Source organism: Bufo gargarizans, chromosome 1 (assembly GCF_014858855.1).
Source record: "Bufo gargarizans isolate SCDJY-AF-19 chromosome 1, ASM1485885v1, whole genome shotgun sequence".
NCBI lineage: Eukaryota > Metazoa > Chordata > Amphibia > Anura > Bufonidae > Bufo > Bufo gargarizans.
Window position 1 is genome coordinate 273,726,991 of NC_058080.1, and position 18,645 is coordinate 273,745,635.

The window sequence follows — 18,645 nt, forward strand, 5'->3', positions numbered from 1 at the left end:
GACATCAAAAGATAAAGGGGGACAGCAGCTGCCTGTCCTATTGGGGCCAGGGGGGGGGGGGGGGGGAAGCAGGGAGCAGATTGCCGCCCTGCGACACCCCAGGGGCCAGCCTAGATCCAGCAGTGGAAGGGTTAAGGTTTGTCCAGGGATTCGAACTCATGACCTCTGCCATCAGAGGCAAGGCATTCACCCTCACAGCTATGAAAGCTGTTCAGAGAGGCACAGTATGGGGGTCAGGCCCGCAGGAGACCGGGTGGTGGTGGTGGAAAGGGGGGGGGGGGGGGACGTAGGGCTGGAGAAGCCAATCTCTCACCATAGCCGTCTTCACCCTCGGTCCATTCCAGCAGGGTCGCCCCTTCAGCTACTGGCACCGTAGTGGCAGGACGCTGGAAGAGGGGCTTGGCGTGCGGGCGACCCTTGCGCTGGCGGGATACAGGGGAGCTAGGCTGCCCTGGTCCTCCTTGCCTTCTGTGGGGGAGGCAGCAGTGCGGGTGACCGGCACTGGCGCAGCTCGACCCCGGGAGAAACAGAGAGGTCTAGTGCGTCTCTGTTGTCCCTGATTATCTGGAACAAAAAGAAAAGAAAAAGTAAAAATCAAAAATTAAACAAGGAGAAAAGAGCCCTGCAGAGCAGGGAGTGTCTTGCCTCCTTGGACACTAAGCAAAAACTGGCAGTCTCTCTCTCCAGGCTGAGGGTATAGCTGTGGAGGAGGGGCTTAACAGTTCTCACTTAGTGTCACGCCTCCTATGGAGATGAGCTATACCCAAGGTCTTCTGTGTCCCCCAAGGAAACTGGGCGAGAAAAAAAAAAAAATATATATAATAATTTCCAATGGGTGGAATTGATAAATAAACGCAATTCCTCCACCGGTTTACAGGATATGTTTGCTCTGCATTCCGTTTGCAGAAAAACTGACCCATTCTCTTAATTCACTGGGTCAGTGCGATTACAACAATACCCGATATGTATAGTTTTTTTTTTATGTCAAAATAAAGTTAAAAAAAAAAAACGTATTTTTTTAATCACCGTATTATAACTAAAAAAGTTATGGGGTCATAACTACAGAGCTTTATGGGGGCTCATTTCTTGCAGGGACAATCTGTAGTTTTTATTGATACTATTTTGGAGCATGTGTGACTATCATATTTTATAAAATTTTTGGGGTAAGAGAAGCAATGAAAAAATTGCCCATTTTGACCCTTTTTCCGTTACACCATTCACCGTATTTGAAAAATATTTTTATTTTTTAATAGTAAGGGGCGCTTTCCATCATGGTGATATCTATGAGGTTTATATTTTTGCCATTTAGGTATTTATATTTTTATTATACGGAAAGGGGTGATTTAATGTTTAATATTTTTTAATTTAGTAAAATATTAACATTTTTTCATATATGAGCCTTCAAAATCTTTTTTTTTTTTTCATTTTGAACAACCATGTATTTTTAAAGGGAACCCATCACCTTTATGCTGCCCATACCAATGGCAGAATAAAGTAGAGACAGGTGAGTTAATTTCAGCGGTCTGTCATTTATAAGGCTACTTTCACACTAGCGTTCGGGGTTCCGCTTGTGAGTTCCGTTTGAAGGCTCTCACAAGCGGCCCCGAACGGATTCATACGGACCCAATGCATTCTGAGTGGATACGGATCCGCTCAGAATGCCTCAGTCTGGCTCAGTTTGGCCTCCGTTCTGCTCAGCAGGCGGACACCCAAACGCAGCTTGCAGCGTTCGGGTGTCCGCCTGGCCGTGCAGAGCCAAACGGATCCGTCCAGACTTACAATGTAAGGCCTCATGCACACGACCGTTGTGTGCATCCGTGGCCGTTGTGCCGTTTTCCGTTTTTTTTTGCGGACCCATTGACTTTCAATGGGTCCGTGGAAAAATCGAAAACTGCACCGTTAGGCAGCCGCATCCGTGATCCGTTTTTCCTGGCCGTGAAAAAAATATGACCTGTCCTATTTTTTTCACGGCCAACGGTTCACGGACCCATTCAAGTCAATGGGTCCGTGAAAATCACGGATGCACACAAGATTGTGATCCGTGTCCGTGATCCGTGTCCGTGGTCCGTGATCCGTGTCCGTTTTTTCCTATCATTTGAATGGCAAACTTGACTTAGATTTTTTTTTCATTTTACATGTCCGTGGATCCTCCAAAAAACAAGGAAGACCCACGGACGAAAAAACGGTCACGGATCACGGACCTACGGACCCCATTTTTGCGGACCTTAAAAAAAAACGGTCGTGTGCATGAGGCCTAAGTCAATGTGGACGGATCCGTTTGAAGTTGACACAATATGGTGCAATTTCAAACGGATCCGTCCCCCATTGACTTTCAATGCAAAGTCTGGACGGATCCGTCTGAATAACTTTTACACTTATATTTTTTTTTATATATAATGCAAACGGATCCGTTCTGAACGGATACCGTTGTTTGCTTTATAGGAGCGGATCCGTCTGTGCAGACAAGTGTGAAAGTAGCCTAAATTATAAATTAGTGGTTGGCGAGAACCGACATCACAATCATTGCAGACAGGGCCTGGAAAAGAGAGTCCCGGCCCCCTGAGAAGAGTCCTGGTTATTCATAAATTCCTGCTCTCTGCCCACCTGCTGATGGCTGACAGTCTTCTACCTACCGTATTTTTCGCCGTATAAGACGCACTTTTTCTTCCCCCAAAATGGGGGAGAAATGCCCCTGCGTCTTATACAGCGAATGCAGTCAGTTTTACATCGCTGGCAGCGATGTAAAGAGAGCGAGGACTCGGGGAGGGACTGGGAGGAGGAGCTGGGGCCGGCAATAGCGGCGGGGCGGTGCAGTCACTGTACTAAAGGCCCGCCCCGCCGCTCCGGTGTACTAATAAAATATGTCATATTCAATGAATGGTTATTAAATATGCCCCTTTTATGCCTAATAGTACCTTAAATCCTAAGCTCATCCGTACAATGCAGGCCGGGCGGGCGGCAGCGTAACTCCCTGATGTCACGTGCCTGCGCCGCCTACTTTATGAATGAAGCAGGCGGCGCAGGCAAGTGACGTCAGTGAGTGACGCGCCGCGCCGCCTGCCCGGCCTGCCGGCATTGTACTGAAGCGCTTAGGATTTAAGGTACTTTTAGGAATAAAGAGGCATATTTAATAACTATTAATTGAATAAGACATATTATATTAGTATACAGGAGCGGCGGGGGGATCTGTGGATGGCACAGTTATGGGCTGGGAGGGTCTGTGGATGACACATGTATAACAGTGCCATCCACAGATCCCCCCTGTAACAGTGCCAGCCACAGATCCCCCTGTAACAGTGAAAGCCACAGATCCCCCCATAACAGTGTCCGTCATCCACAGTTCCCCCCATAACAGTGTCCGTCATCCACAGATCCCCCCATAAGTGTCAGTCATCCACAGATCCCCCCATAACAGTGTCAGTCATCCACAGATCCCCCCATAACAGTGTCAGTCATCCACAGATCCCCCCATAACAGTGTCAGTCATCCACAGATCCCCCCATAACAGTGTCAGTCATCCACAGATCCCCCCATAACAGTGTCAGTCATCCACAGATCCCCCCATAACAGTGTCCGTCATCTACAGATCCCCCCATAACAGTGTCCGTCATCTACAGATCCCCCATAACAGTGTCAGTCATCCACAGATCCCCCCATAACAGTGTCAGTCATCCACAGATCCCCCCATAACAGTGTCAGTCATCTACAGATCCCCCCATAACAGTGTCCGTCATCCACAGATCCCCCCATAACAGTGTCCGTCATCCACAGATCCCCCCATAACAGTGTCCGTCATCCACAGATCCCCATAACAGTGTCCGTCATCCACAGATCCCCCCATAACAGTGTCCGTCATCCACAGATCCCCCCATAACAGTGTCCGTCATCCACAGATCCCCCCATAACAGTGTCCGTCATCCACAGATCCCCCCATAACAGTGTCCGTCATCCACAGATCCCCCCATAACAGTGTCCGTCATCCACAGATCCCCCCATAACAGTGTCCGTCATCCACAGATCCCCCCATAACAGTGTCCGTCATCCACAGATCCCCCCATAACAGTGTCCGTCATCCACAGATCCCCCCATAACAGTGTCCGTCATCCACAGATCCCCCCATAACAGTGTCCGTCATCCACAGATCCCCCCATAACAGTGTCCGTCATCCACAGATCCCCCCATAACAGTGTCCGTCATCCACAGATCCCCCCATAACAGTGTCCGTCATCCACAGATCCCCCCATAACAGTGTCCGTCATCCACAGATCCCCAGTAATAGTGCCATCCACAGACCACCTAGTTCCAAACCCACAGCACACCTTTTGGTTAAAAATATTTTTTTTCTTATTTTCCTCCCCAAAAACCTAGGTGCGTCTTATACGCCGGTGCGTCTTATACGGCGAAAAATACGGTAGTTTTCTCCCTTTTTTCTAGGAGAGAATTGACAACCATCAGCAGATGGGTGAGAGCACGAGATTATGACTTGGGCCTCTTGCACACGAACGTGTGCTGCCTGTGCCCATGCTACGGACCGCAAATTGCGGTCTGCAATGCACAGGCACAGACAGTGGGCCAGCCACATGCGGATCCGTTCTATCTTTTTGCAGAATGGAAGCACGGAACGGAGCCCCACGAAAGCATTCCGTAGTGCTTTCATTCCGCATCTGCAGACCCATTCAAGTTTCCGCATCCGTGATGTGAAATGCACATGGCCGGTGTCCCGTGTATTGCGGACCCGCGGTATGCTGGCCGTGATACGGCAACGGGGGACACGCGGTCGTGTGCAAGAGACCTAACCATGACAAGTAGATTTTACTCTTTTCCAGGCCCAGGGTGCAATGATTATGATGCTGGTTCTCGGCAAGAACTTACATTTAGCTCATGAGTGACACACTGCTGACATCAGCATTTCTGTCATTAACGTATGCTGCCCTCAGTGAGGTCAGCATAAAGTTGAGGTTCACTTTAAACTGCACTTATTATTGAGAACTGATCATTTCTTATGTTGGCCTGCCATCTGGTGGCCAAAATAAGAATTGCACTTTGAATGCTTTCAGCCTCTTCAGCGAGGCTGGGCCCATTCAAATCAATTACCGTCGTCCCCATTGGCCGCCAGTGACGCTCCCGGAAGCGTTTTTGCCACGTCTAATATTTTTTCTCTCTCTCTCTCTCTGATGGATTTGTTTAGTTTTTTCTAATGATGGCTTGCTTCACTGATAGTGACAGCTCTTAGGATCTCATCTTGAGAGTTGACAGCAATAGATTCCAAATGCAAATAGCACACTTGAAATGAACTCTGGACCTTTTATCTGCTCATTGTAATTGGGATAATGAGGGAATAACACACACCTGGCCATGGAACAGCTGAGAAGCCAATTGTCCCATTACTTTTGGTCACCTTAAAAGTGGGAGGCACATATGCAACCTGTTTTAATTCCTACACCGTTCACCTGATTTGGATGTAAATACCCTCAAATTAAAGCTGACAGTCTGCAGTTAAAGCACATATTGTTCCTTTCATTTCAAATTCATTGTGGTGGTGTATAGAGCAAAAAATGTTACAATTGGGTCGATGTCACCTGGAAAAACATTGTGAACTAAGTATCATGACATATACAGCAGCGCCCAGGGATCTCACTGCACCTACTATTATCCCTGGGCGCCGCTCCGTTCTCCCGTTATGTCCTCCGGTATCTTCGCTCAGTAGGTTATAGTAGGCGGAGTCTGCCCTTGTTCTGCTGGGCGTCTCCTCCTCCTAGGCTGTAGTGCTGGCCAATCTCAGCGCACAGCTCACAGCCTGGGAGAAAAAAAACCTCCCAGGCTGTGAGCTCCACGCTGCGATGGAGGGAGGAGACGCCCAGCAGAACAAGGGCAGACTCCGCCTACTATAACCAAGAGTCCTAAGTCTCCACCTACTATAACCAAGTGAGCGAAGATACCGGAGGGCACAGCGGCCGAACGGAGCGGCACCCAGGGATAATAGTAGGTGCAGTGAGATCCCTGGGCACCGCTGTGTATGTCAGGATACTTAGTTCACAATGTTTTTCCAGATGAAAGGTCCTCTTTAATAACCAGACCACTTTTTACACTTCTGCACGACACTACTTTCACGGTTTATTGCTCGGTCATACAACTTACCACCCAAATGAATTTTACCTCCTTTTCTTCTCACTAATAGAGCTTTCATTTGGTGGTATTTTATTGCTGCTGACATTTTTACTTTTTTTTATATCAAAATTGACTGACATTTTTGCAAAAAAAATAAAAATGTAATTTTTCACTTTCTGTTGTAAATTTTCTCAAATAAAACTCAATTTCTATAAAAATTTCTCTAAATTTATTGTTCTACATGTCTTTCATAAAAAAAAAAATGCAATAAGTGTATATATATTGGCTTGGGTAAAAGTTATAGCGTTTACAAACTATGGTGCAAAAAAATGTATTTACACACTTTGACTTTCTGAGCACCTGTCATGTTTCCTGTAGTTCTACAATCTCCAGACAGTAGAAACACCCCACAAATGACCACTTTATTTCAGAAAGTAGACACCCTAAGGTATTCGCTGATGGGCATAGTGAGTTCACGGAAGTTTTTATTTTTTGTCACAAGTTAGCGGAAATGGAATTTAAATTTATTTTTTCTCTTACAAAGTCTCATATTCCACTAACTTTTGACAGAAAATAAAATTTTACATGAACTCGCCATTCCCTTCACGAAATACCTTGGGGTGTCTTCTTTCTAAAATGGGGTCACTTGTGGGGTATTTATACTGTGGACAAGAATAGGACATGGCAGTGTGCTTTGCGCATTTTGCGGATCCGCACATTGCCAGAACTATATAGAAAATGCCTTTTCCGGACAAGAAAAGGCATTTTCTATATAGATCTGGCAATGTGCGGATCCGCAAAATGCGCAAAGCACATCCGCGGATCCGCAAAACGCATACGGACGTCTGAATGGAGCCTTACAGGGGGGTGATCAGGGGTTAATAAGTGACGGGGGAAGGGGTGTAGTGTAGTGATTGGTGCTACTTACAGAGCAGCCTGTGTCCTCTGGTGGTCGATCCAAGCAAAAGGGACCACCAGAGAACCAGGTAGCAGGTATATTAGATGCTGTTAACAAAACAGGGTCTAATACTTTTTTAGGGAAAAAAAATTAAATAAAATCGCATCTACAGGCTATAGATCAACTCGTTTACCTCGCGACCATGTGAGCATGCGTTCACAGGAATCTCGCGTCTCGCGAGATGACGTGCCGACGCGTCAAGTAGGAATAACCCGGCCGCCCGCAGGACGCATCCCTGCGTTAGGCGGTTAAAGGGAACCTGTCACCAGGATTTTGTGTATAGAGCTGAGGACATGGGCTGCTAGATGGCTGCATCCGCAATACCCAGTCCCCATAGCTCTCTGTGCTTTTATTGTTTAAAAAACCCGATTTGATACATATGCAAATTAACCTGAGATGAGTCCAGCGTGAAACAGCCCAGCACCGCCCCGCATCCTCAGAATCTCCTCCTTGCTCCCCGACGTCAGAAAGCTAGAGCGCCGTAATCTCGCGATGCGCTAGCTAGCGCATGCGCGGTATTCCTTCCCTGTGCTGGCATCAGCCTCAGGGAACCAACTGCGCATGCATTAGCTCGCACATCGCAAGATTACGGCGCTCTAGCTTTCTGACGTCGGGGAGAAAGGAGGCGATTCGGAGGATGTAGGGTGCTGGGCTGCTTCACGCTGGACTCATCTCAGGGATGGGACTCATCTCAGGTTAATTTGCATATGCATCAAATTGTTTTTTTTTTCCACAATAAAAGCACACAGAGCTATGGGGACTGTATACTGCGGATGTGCTAGCGGCCATCTAGCAACCCATGTCCTCAGCTCTATACACAAAATCCAGATGACAGGTTCCCTTTAACCCCTTAGGGACCAGGCAATTTTTAGCAAATCTGACCAGTGTCACTTTAAGTGGTAATAACTTTAAAACGCTTTGACTTAACCAGGCCATACGGAGATTGTTTTTTCGTCACATATTGTACTTCATGATACTGGCAAAATGGAGTAAAAAAATAAAAAAAAAAATTATAAAAAAAATGAAAAATTGGCAAGTTTCAATTTCTCTACTTCTATAATACATAGTAATACCTCCAACTATAGTTATTACTTTACTTTCCCCATATGTCTACTTCATGTTTGGATCATTTTGGGAATTACATTTTATTTTTTGGGGATGTTACAAGGCTTAGAAATTTAGAAGCAAATCTTGATTTTCAAAAACCCACTTTTCAAGGACTAGTTCAGGTCTGAAGTCACTTTGCGAGGCTTACATAATAGAAACCACCCAAAAATGACCCCATTCTAGAAACTACACCCCTCAAGGTATTCAAAGCTGATTTTACAAACGTCGTTAACCCTTTAGGTGTTCCACAAAAATTTATGAAAAATAGAGATACAATTTCAAAATTTCACTATTGGCAGATTTTAATTTTTTTTTCCAGTTACAAAGCAAGGGTTAACAGCCAAACAAAACTCAATATTTATGGCTCTGATTCTGTAGTTTACAGAAACACCTCATATGTGGTCATAAAACGATGTACGGACACACGGCAGGGCGCAGAAGGAAAGGAATGCCATGCCATACGGTTTTATGAAGGCAGATTTTGTTGGACTGGTTTTTTTACACCATGTCCCATTTGAAGCCCCCTGATGCACCCCTAGAGTAGAAACTCCAAAAAAGTGACCCCATTTTAGAAACAGGATAGGGTGGCAGTTTTGTTGGTACTAGTTTAGGGTACATATGATTTTTTTGTTGCTCGATATTACACTTTTTGTGAGGCAAGTAACAAGAAATAGCTGTTTTTATTTTTTGTTATTTACAACATTCATCTGACAGGTTATATCATGTGGTATTTTTATAGACCAGGTTGTCATGGACACTGAGATACCTAATATGTATACTTTTTATTTATGGAAGTTGTACACAATGATTTCATTTTTGAAACAAAAAAAAATCATGTTTTATTGTTTCCATAGTCTGAGAGCCATAGTTTTTTCAGTTTTTGGGCAATTATCTTGGATAGGGTATGATTTTTGCGGGATGAGATGACGGTTTGATTGGCACTATTTTGGGGTGCGTGTGACTTTTTGATCGCTTGCCATTACACTTTTTGTGATGTAAGGTGACAAAAAAAAAAATGGTTTATTTAGCACAGTTTTTACTTTTTACGCTGTTCATCTGAGGGGTTAGGTCATGTGATATTTTTATAGAGCCGGTCGATAGGGACGCGGCGATACCTAATATGTATACTTTTTATTTATAAAGTAAGTTTTACACAATAACAGCTTTTCTTAAAAAAAAAAAAAATGATGTTTTAGTGTTTTGCCACATATTCTAAACCATAGTTTATTTTTATATTTTGGCCAATTGTCTCAGGTAGGGGCTAATTTTTTGCGGGGTGAGGTAACGGTTACATTGGTACTACTTTAGTGGGCGTACACCTTTTTGATCCCTTTGCTGTTGTACTTTTTGTGATGTAAGGTGACAAGAAAATGGTTTATTTAGCACAATTTTTTATTATGTTCATCTTTGGGGGTCTAATCCTTTACAATACATTGGCTGTATGAGAAACGAGTATTACTCATACAGCTTCCGGCGTGTGAGATCCAGGGGGCTGGATCTCACAGGAAGGCAGCGCATTTAGCCAAGGTGCCTGCTCAATGATTTGAGCAGGCACCTTGTTCTGATCACCGCCCGCAGGGGATCGGAAATGCGGTACGTCATGTGTCCTTAAGTACTGGGACAACATGCCGTACCGGTACGTCACGTGTCCCAAACAGGTTAATGGCATACCAATACATTTTTGTCAACTGTATGCTTCCAACTTTTTGGGAACAGTTTGTGGAAGGACATTTTTTGTTCCAGAATGACTGTGCCCCAGTACACAAAGGCAAGGTCCACTAAGGAATGGTTGGGAGAGTTTGGTGTGAAAGAACTTGACTGGCATGCTCAGAGCCCTGATCTCAACCCCATCAAACAACTTTAGGATGAACTAGAATGGAGACTGCAAGCCAGGCTCGGTCATCCAGGATCAGTGTCTAGTCTCACAAATGCTCTTGTGGATGAATGGTTAAAAATCCCCACAGACAATCCCAAATCTTCTAGGAAGTCTTCCCAGAAGAGCAGATGCTGTTATAGCTACAAAGGAGGGACCAGCTCCAAAAATAATGTCTATGGCTTTAGAGTGGGATGTCATAAAAGCTCGTATGGATGAAGTTTTGTGTAGGTATCCCAACACCTTTGTTCATATAGTGTATGTAGAAGTAACATTGGTTTTAAGTAAATGTCAGCCTTTAAACACCATTCTTTATCCAAACAAGCCCAAAATGCAATGCTGGTTCATTTCAAAATGTATTTTTACAGGACGGTAAGAGCTCACAGCTAGCAATCCCTTGCTTCGATTTGGGGATATAAAGATATACTGTATTACACAATTACTCAGAACAGAATAAAAAATGTTAAAGGGAAAGATTGATTTTGTGTTCGTCAGCTCACCTTGGCGACTTTAGAAAAACAGGCGGTTGTTATAACATTCACTGTTTTAGCATCATTCCTGAGATAGAAAAAAAAAACAAAAAAAACAAACAAAAAAAAAACTTATTTAGCCGTCAGAGGTGTTTTAGCAAGGTCAATTACATGCACGTATCTTCATAACTAATAAGCCATCACAACATAGCCTTGTGGAAAGATCAAACATCTGGTTTTAAGCTGGAAATTTTAAAAAGTAGCAACTTATAAAATATATTTTTCCTCAAAGCACACAACATAATGACTAAAGTTGCCTTGACAGACTGTTGACAACCATGTCCACCTTCATGTAAATGAAGTAAAAAAAAAAAGCACCAAAACAAATATTTACACCCAACACACAAAATAAAAATATTTTGTATTATTTATTATTATTTTTCATAATAATGATAGTGTACAAAGCTCATATATGCCACAAGTGTATACACCAAGAGCATGTACTCTTAAAAACACAGAAACAGGAGGTCATGTAATAGTTGTCCATCATCTACAAATTCATTAAAAATCTGTGTTTGTGGTGATAAAACCGAGGTCATACATAAAATCCCTACAATCTGATATACATCAAAGAAATGTGTGGCCTAATCCATATTTGGGCAGCGCGCTTCCTCACGAAAACTCAGGCCATCTACAGTGCCTTACAAAAGTATTCACCCCCTTGACTTTTTTTTCGTATTTTGGTGCCTCACAACCTGGAATTAACATGGATTGTTTGAGGATTTGCATCATTTAATTTATAGATCATGCCCACAACTTTAAAAATGTTTTTTTTTTTTTTTTTTTATTGTGAAGCAATAGCGTTTTCTTTGATGGCCAAAAAGTTCAATTTTCTCATCAGACCAGAGCACCTTCCTCCATACATTTTGGGAGTCTCCCACATGCCTTTCTGCAAACTCACAACAAGCCTTTGTGTTTTTAGCTGAAAGCAATTCTGGCCACTCTGCCATAAAGCCCAACTCTATAGAGCGTATGGCTTATTGTCGTCCTATGTACAGATACTCCAGTCTATGCTGTGGAACTCTGCAGCTCCTCCAGGGTTACCTTAGGTCTCTGTGCTGCCTTCTCTGATTAATGCCCTCTGTGCCCAGTCCGTGAGTTTTGGTGGGCGGCTATCTCTTGGCAGGTTTGCTGTTGTGCCATGTTCTTTCCATTTGGTAATGATAAATTTGATGGTGCGCCTGGGGATCAAAGATTTGGATATATTTTTTTTTTTTATAACCTAACCCTGACTTGTATTTCTCAACAACATTGTCCTTTACTTGTTTGGAGAGTTCCTTGGTCTTTATGGCAGTGTTTGGTTAGTGATGCCTCTTGCTTAGGTGTTGCAGCCTCTGGGGCCTTTTAAAAAAAGGTGTGTATATGTAATGACAAATCATGTGACACTTAGATTGCACAGAGGTGGACTGGACATCGTTTCACTAATTATGTGACTTCAAGATAATTGGATGCACCAGAGCTTTTTATGGGCTTTCCTAACACATACGCACATGCCAATTTTCTGTTTTCTATTTCTAAACAATAGTTTTATTTATATATTTTTCTAATTTCACTTCACCTACTTAGACTATTGTGTTCTGATCAAATCACAAAAAATTCAGATTAACAAAACATTGAACTTAAGGCTGTAATGTAACAAAACATGAAAAAAGTCAAGGGGGTGAATACTTTTGCAAGGCACTGCATCTGCTTTTACTGTATCGAACTCAAATTCACAGGGCGGTAACCATTGGATTGCCATTACTCCCTTCCTGTTTGGTATTCATTGTGTGGGACAATTTTGAAAAAAAAATAAAAATTCATGTTTATTGTTAATGTGTATTTTTATTTTTTTTTGTAAATCTTTCTTTGTCATTTATATTTAATATTTTGGTGTTTTTATTTTTGTAACTTTTTTTTTTTTTTAACTAACTTTTAGCCCCCTTAGGGACTAGAACCCTTGTCCTATTCACCCTGATAGAGATCTAGCAGGGTGAATAGGAGCTCACACTGTCCCTGCTGCTGTGTGCTTTGTGCACACAGCAGCATGGAGCTTATCATGGCAGCCAGGGCTTCAATAGCGTCCTGGCTGCCATGGTAACCGATCGGAGCCACAGCATTACACTGCTGGGGCTCCGATCGGAGGACCAGGGGAGGAGGGGATCCTGTGGGGGGGCGCACTGCGACTGGGGTGGGGGGGCCCTATGCGCCACCACTGCTTAATACTGGGGGGGCTTGGGGGGGAGGCGCACTGCGCCACCAATGCTTAATACTGGGGGGGCTTGGGGGGGAGGCGCACTGCGCCACCAATGCTTAATACTGGGGGGGGAGGGGGGCGCACTGCGCCACCAATGTCTAATACTGGGGGGCACACTGCGACACCAATGAAGCTTAATCTCTAATGTATTCATATACAGGAGGCGGGAGCTGGCTGCAGGATCACATAGCCGGCTCCCGACCTCTATGAGCAGTAGCTGCGATCCGCGGCACCTGAGGAGTTAACTACCGCAGATCACAGCTACTGCTCATAGAGGTCGGGAGCCGACTATGTGATCCTGCAGCCAGCTCCCGCCTCCTGTATATGAATACATTAGAGATTAAGCTTCATTGGTGGCGCAGTGGCCAGAGCTCATCCCCTCCTCTTGTCCCCTGTCTTTTCATTGGCGGCAGCAGCAGCAGCACAGGGGGAGGAGACACTGCTCCTTCTCCCCTGTGCTGCTGCTGAGGGAACACGGAGAGCGCTGTCAGCAGCGCGATCTGTGTTCCCATACACTATCGGAATATCGGCAAAAAAAAAGCTGATACCGATAGCGTTCAAAATCCTGAATATCGGCCGATCCCTAGTAAAATCGCTGACAGAGTCCAAGTCGTGATCCTGACAATGCTGTACACGGCAAACAGCTGCCATAGTTCCAAAATCTACATTTTCTAACAGCGCACAGCATAATTTGTACAAAAATATAACCTAATAATTTATCCTCCAGCAAAGGCCAATTTGATAAATCTGCCATATTTTTAGACTGGCTAGTCTAAGTCTTATGGCTCTTTCACACCTGCGTTATTGTCTTCCGGCATAGAGTTCCGTCGTCGGGGCTCTATGCCGGAAGAATCCTGATCAGGATTATCCTAATGCATTCTGAATGGAGTGAAATCCGTTCAGGATGCATCAGGATGTCTTCAGTTCAGGAACGGAACGTTTTTTGGCTGGAGAAAATACCGCAGCATGCTGCGCTTTTTGCTCCGGCCAAAAATCCTGAAGACTTGCCGCAAGGCCGGATCCGGAATTAATGCCCATTGAAAGGCATTGATCCGGACTTAAGCTAAACGTCGTTTCGGCACATTGCCGGATCCGACGTTTAGCTTTTTTAGAGTGGTTACCATGGCTGCCGGGACGCTAAAGTCCTGGCAGCCATGGTAAAGTGTAGCGGGGAGCAGCATACTTACCGTCCGTGCGGCTCCCGGGGCGCTCCAGAGTGACGTCAGGGCGCCCCAGGCGCATGGATGATGTGATCGCATGGCACGTCATCCATGCGCATGGGGCGCTCTGACGTCACTCTGGAGCGCCCCGGGAGCCGCACGGACTGTAAGTATACCGCTCCTACAATGGCACCCAGGACTTTAATAGCGTCCTGGGTGCCATAGTAACACTGAAAGCATTTTGAAGACTGATCCGTCTTCAAATGCTTTCAGTACACTTTCGTTTTTCCGGATCCGGCGTGTAATTCCGGCAAGTGGAGTACACGCCGGATCCGGACAACGCAAGTGTGAAAGAGGCCTTAGAAAGTATTAGTAAATGTGCTCTAATGTTTTATGGGGATACATTTTACACGTTAACTATAAAATCATGGTAAAGGATAGACAGATTCTTACACAATATCCATTTATAGCCAGGAACTACGACAAACTGCAAAATAACAAAAAGAAAATCCAAACCAGCACTGCAGAGCTGACTCTAGTCACAAAGCTGGAAGTGCTTCACTGTAAGAAGCAGAAAAGGACGGGCACACACGCTGGCTTTACTTACCAGATATTTCTTCTGTATAGCTCTATCATGACATCCAGTGACATCTTCGCAGCTACTGTGTTGCTGTCTCTAAGCATTGTATACATAAAGTTCTGCAGAGTCTACAAGAGACGTAAAAAGTGTGTAATTATCTTACAAAAGCTATCTCGGGGTATTCTTACCCAAATCAGATGCATAGGAGAGGGTACTCACCGTGTTCACTTTGTTGTTTTTATGTTTGGCATTTATATTTTTGATGTCTGTCACAATGTGAGTGTATAAGGTCTATTTGAGATAAAAAGAGTGATAGGAATTAATGGCAGTCTGCAAAGATTGATTCACAGTAGTTTCATTATTTCTTTTTCATTAATGTGTTTGTGCCAAGATCAAAACTTATTCTCCATCCACAGGGTAGGGGGATAATTATCTGTTCAGCGGAGGTTTGATCACTGGGTTACCCACTGATTACGATGAATAGTGTATTCAGCTATTGCCAGCAGTCCCATAGAGAATGAATGGAGTGGCAACACGTATGCTCAGCCAACTGTCCATTCATTTGGGGAAAATGGCATCTCCTGTGGGTAGGGGGACAAACACTTTAATAAGCAAACTGGCGAGATGTGTTCATCTTAACTGTAAAAATCCTTAGTGAAAAACTGTTGGTGGGGATAACCAATATAGGCCCCCATCACTTCAACAGAACAGAAGAGCCGCACTATGGCTGCATTTTGGCAACTATATATAGACGAACTACAGTGCTGCTGAACTGAACATAGATCATCACTAGATTTTTATAGTGTGGTAGAACCACGGGATGTCCAGGTTCTTGGTTGTAATATGGAGGCTATATTGTGGCAGTATTGCCATACCCCCACAGGAACACTTACAAAACTCTTCCCCCCCCCCCCCCCTATCTTCTGGATGCCTTTATTAAAAACACAAAAACGTTTTAATTTAGCCCTAAGAATTCATGTTAATATTGTAAATGTCATTACCTTCCTTAGGAGTTTATCTTGACATCTCAAAAGTTCAAAGAAGAGTTCAAGAAGAACTGAAGGGCTTATTAAATCCTTGTTTCGCAGCAAAACCAGAGCTTTGCATAAAGTCTGGAAGACAACAAGCAAATTAGTCAATACATATGAGGGAATACACAAAGAAACTACACCCAGAACAATTGGATTTTCGTACTTAACATAAAAACTCTTTTCGGTTTAATTCAATGGGGGTAACTGCACCATAGATTATAGGCCCTGCCATTAGGAGGCTGACAGAGCGCGGGATCTGTGTCCCCCAGTGAAATCAATGAGAAAGTGATTTTATGGTTACTACAAAAATCCAAATGTTTGGTTAAAGGGGTTATCCAATTCAAAAAATATCCCACAATGCCGGGAGACCCTCCTATAGATCATACTTACCCGGCTTCCCTGGCACCCAAGTCACTCCAGATCCCTGCACGGCCACCGCTGCATCTCCCCGTCGTGTGGATCAAAACATCCGGCGACCGGGGTAGCAGTCAATAGCGGCCCGCAACGGTGACGAGCTTCCCTAACATTCATGAAAGTGTCATTACATTCAAAAGACCTGGCCCTACAAGGCTCTGCCTGATTTAACAGTGAATTCCCTGGTGACAGACTCCTTTAAGACTACATGCTATGAAGTGAGGCTCTCTCCCATTTCACAGGGCAGGTTGTCTTCACGCTACACTGTAATAACAATTCCTGTACATAAAACAGCAAACGTCTACTAAAAGTTTACAGGGTAAGATAAGGCCGCTTTCAGACGAGCGAGTGTCACGCTCCAGACTCGCAGTGCATCACCCTCCCTGCACTTCCAGCACTGCCGGGGCCGCATAGCATTATATTGATTTATGATGCTATATAACCCTTACAGTTCTGGAATGTATTGGATAACAGTGACTGCATTATGTCAGTGTTATCCAATCCATTCCAGAACTGTAAGGGTTACATAGAATCATAAATCCTGTGCTCCAGACAAAAAAAAATAAAAAAAAATAAATACCTAGTAGCCATTGGCTCCTGAACTGAAAAATGTAGGAGCCAAATGAAATTTAGTCGCCAAATCGAAACCGAATCAAAATTTTGGTATCATGAAAACGCTACGCTGATCAGATCGGCATAGGGTTGTTTCGATACCAAAATTTTTATTTGCTTTCGTCATAAAAAAGTATTGCGATACTCAATACCGCACAAAAAAAAATAAAAAAGCTGCGTGCATTTCACATTTTATGAAACGTTCGGCCCATAATAGAACAGTCCTATCATATTTTTGGGGGTGACAAGGTGACAAAAAATGGCGAATGCTCACCGCAGGAGATATTTTTAAATAATTTCATAGTTTGGACTTTTCAGACGCAGCGCTATGTAATATGTTTATTTATTTATATATAAAATTGGGAAAGGGGAGGGATTAAGGCCTCTTTCACACTTGCGTTGTCCGGATCCGGCGTGTACTCCACTTGCCGGAATTACACGCCGGATCCGGAAAAACGCAAGTGTACTGAAAGCATTTGAAGACGGATCCGTCTTCAAAATGCGTTCAGTGTTACTATGGCACCCAGGACACTATTAAAGTCCTGGTTGCCATAGTAGGAGCGGGGAGCGGGGGAGCGGTATACTTACAGTCCGTGCGGCTCCCGGGGCGCTCCAGAATGACGTCAGAGCGCCCCATGCGCATGGACGACGTGCCGTGCGATCACGTGATCCATGCGCCTGGGGTGCCCTGACGTCACTCTGGAGCGCCCCGGGAGCCGCACGGACGGCAAGTGTACTGCTCCCCGCTACACTTTACCATGGCTGCCAGGACTTTAGCGTCCCGGCAGCCATGGTAACCATTCAGAAAAAGCTAAACGTCGGACCCGGCAATGCGCCGAAACGACGTTTAGCTTAAGGCCGGATCCGGATCAATGCCTTTCAATGGGCATTAATTACGGATCCGTCCTTGCGGCAAGTCTTCAGGATTTTTGGCCGGAGCAAAAAGCGCAGCATGCTGCGGTATTTTCTCCGGCAAAAAAACGTTCCGTAACTGAAGACATCCTGATGCATCCTGAACGGATTTCACTCCATTCAGAATGCATTAGGATAAAACTGATCAGGATTCTTCCGGCATAGAGCCCCGACGACGGAACTCTATCCCGGAAGACAAGAACGCAAGTATGAAAGAACCCTTAAACTTAATATTTTAGGGTACTTTCACACTAGCGTTTTTCATTTCCGGCATAGAGTTCCGTCCTAAGGTCTCTATACTGGAAAAGAACTGATCAGGCATATCCTAATGCATTCTGAATGGAGAGCAATCCGTTCAGGATGCATCAGGATGTCTTCAGTTCAGTCGTTTTGACTGATCAGGCAAAAGAGAAAACTGCAGCATGCTACGGTTTTATCTCCGGCGGAAAAAAACTGAAGACTTGCCTGAATGCTGGATCCGGTATTTTTCCTGCACCTGAGGGGTCACTATGATTTCGTAGTAAAGAGGTCACAGAGAGGCACGGAGCATTATCAGTCATGTTACTGCTCCGTGCCTCTGCAGTCTGCATCGGGTCTTGGCACTCTTTCACGGAGCGGATGTCACGCACGGCATCCGCTCGTGTCAAACAGCCCTAACAGATCCTGAGGGTGCGTTAAACCTGGAGTGCATATTCCTGACCCAAAATAAACCTGAAAATGTATGAAAGGGCAATCATCCAGAACGTATTATGTAGAAAACAGCTTACCATTCTGAGATCTGGATCCATGACTGTGTGTTGTGAAGACAGGATGGATTTCATCTGCTGAGGGAAATCCTCGAGATGCTGTGGATAACAGTGTGCAGTCTGGAAAGCACCACAAGACATACACGATTACATCAAGGCTAGTTTCTAGAATGCAACACGGTAACAGTTTATTCTATGGATTAGACCGCAACACCCAGACTGGCCTGTTTTTCTATTGAGATGAGTTTAAAGGGGTTGTCCCACGAAAAATATTCTACAGTTTTCAAACCAGCACCTGGGTCTGAATACTTTTGTATTTATATGTAATTAAAAAGTTAGCAAAGCCACAGAGTTATTCAATAAAATGTGTCTGTGTAG

At 44.4% G+C, this 18,645-nt stretch overlaps 1 protein-coding gene across 1 annotated transcript in view; it reads right to left on the reverse strand.

Annotated features, from left to right (window-relative positions):
- The window catches only part of SDAD1 (SDA1 domain containing 1), a 54,184-nt gene that overhangs the window by 33,058 nt on the left and 2,481 nt on the right, over window positions 1–18,645 (reverse strand). The window contains exons 3-7 of the mRNA XM_044277279.1: window positions 18,289–18,387; window positions 15,554–15,664; window positions 14,772–14,843; window positions 14,580–14,680; window positions 10,547–10,604 (exon numbers count right to left, since the gene is read on the reverse strand). Coding sequence (XP_044133214.1) covers window positions 10,547–10,604; window positions 14,580–14,680; window positions 14,772–14,843; window positions 15,554–15,664; window positions 18,289–18,387 — 441 coding nt within the window. The remainder of the gene's footprint in view (window positions 1–10,546; window positions 10,605–14,579; window positions 14,681–14,771; window positions 14,844–15,553; window positions 15,665–18,288; window positions 18,388–18,645) is intronic.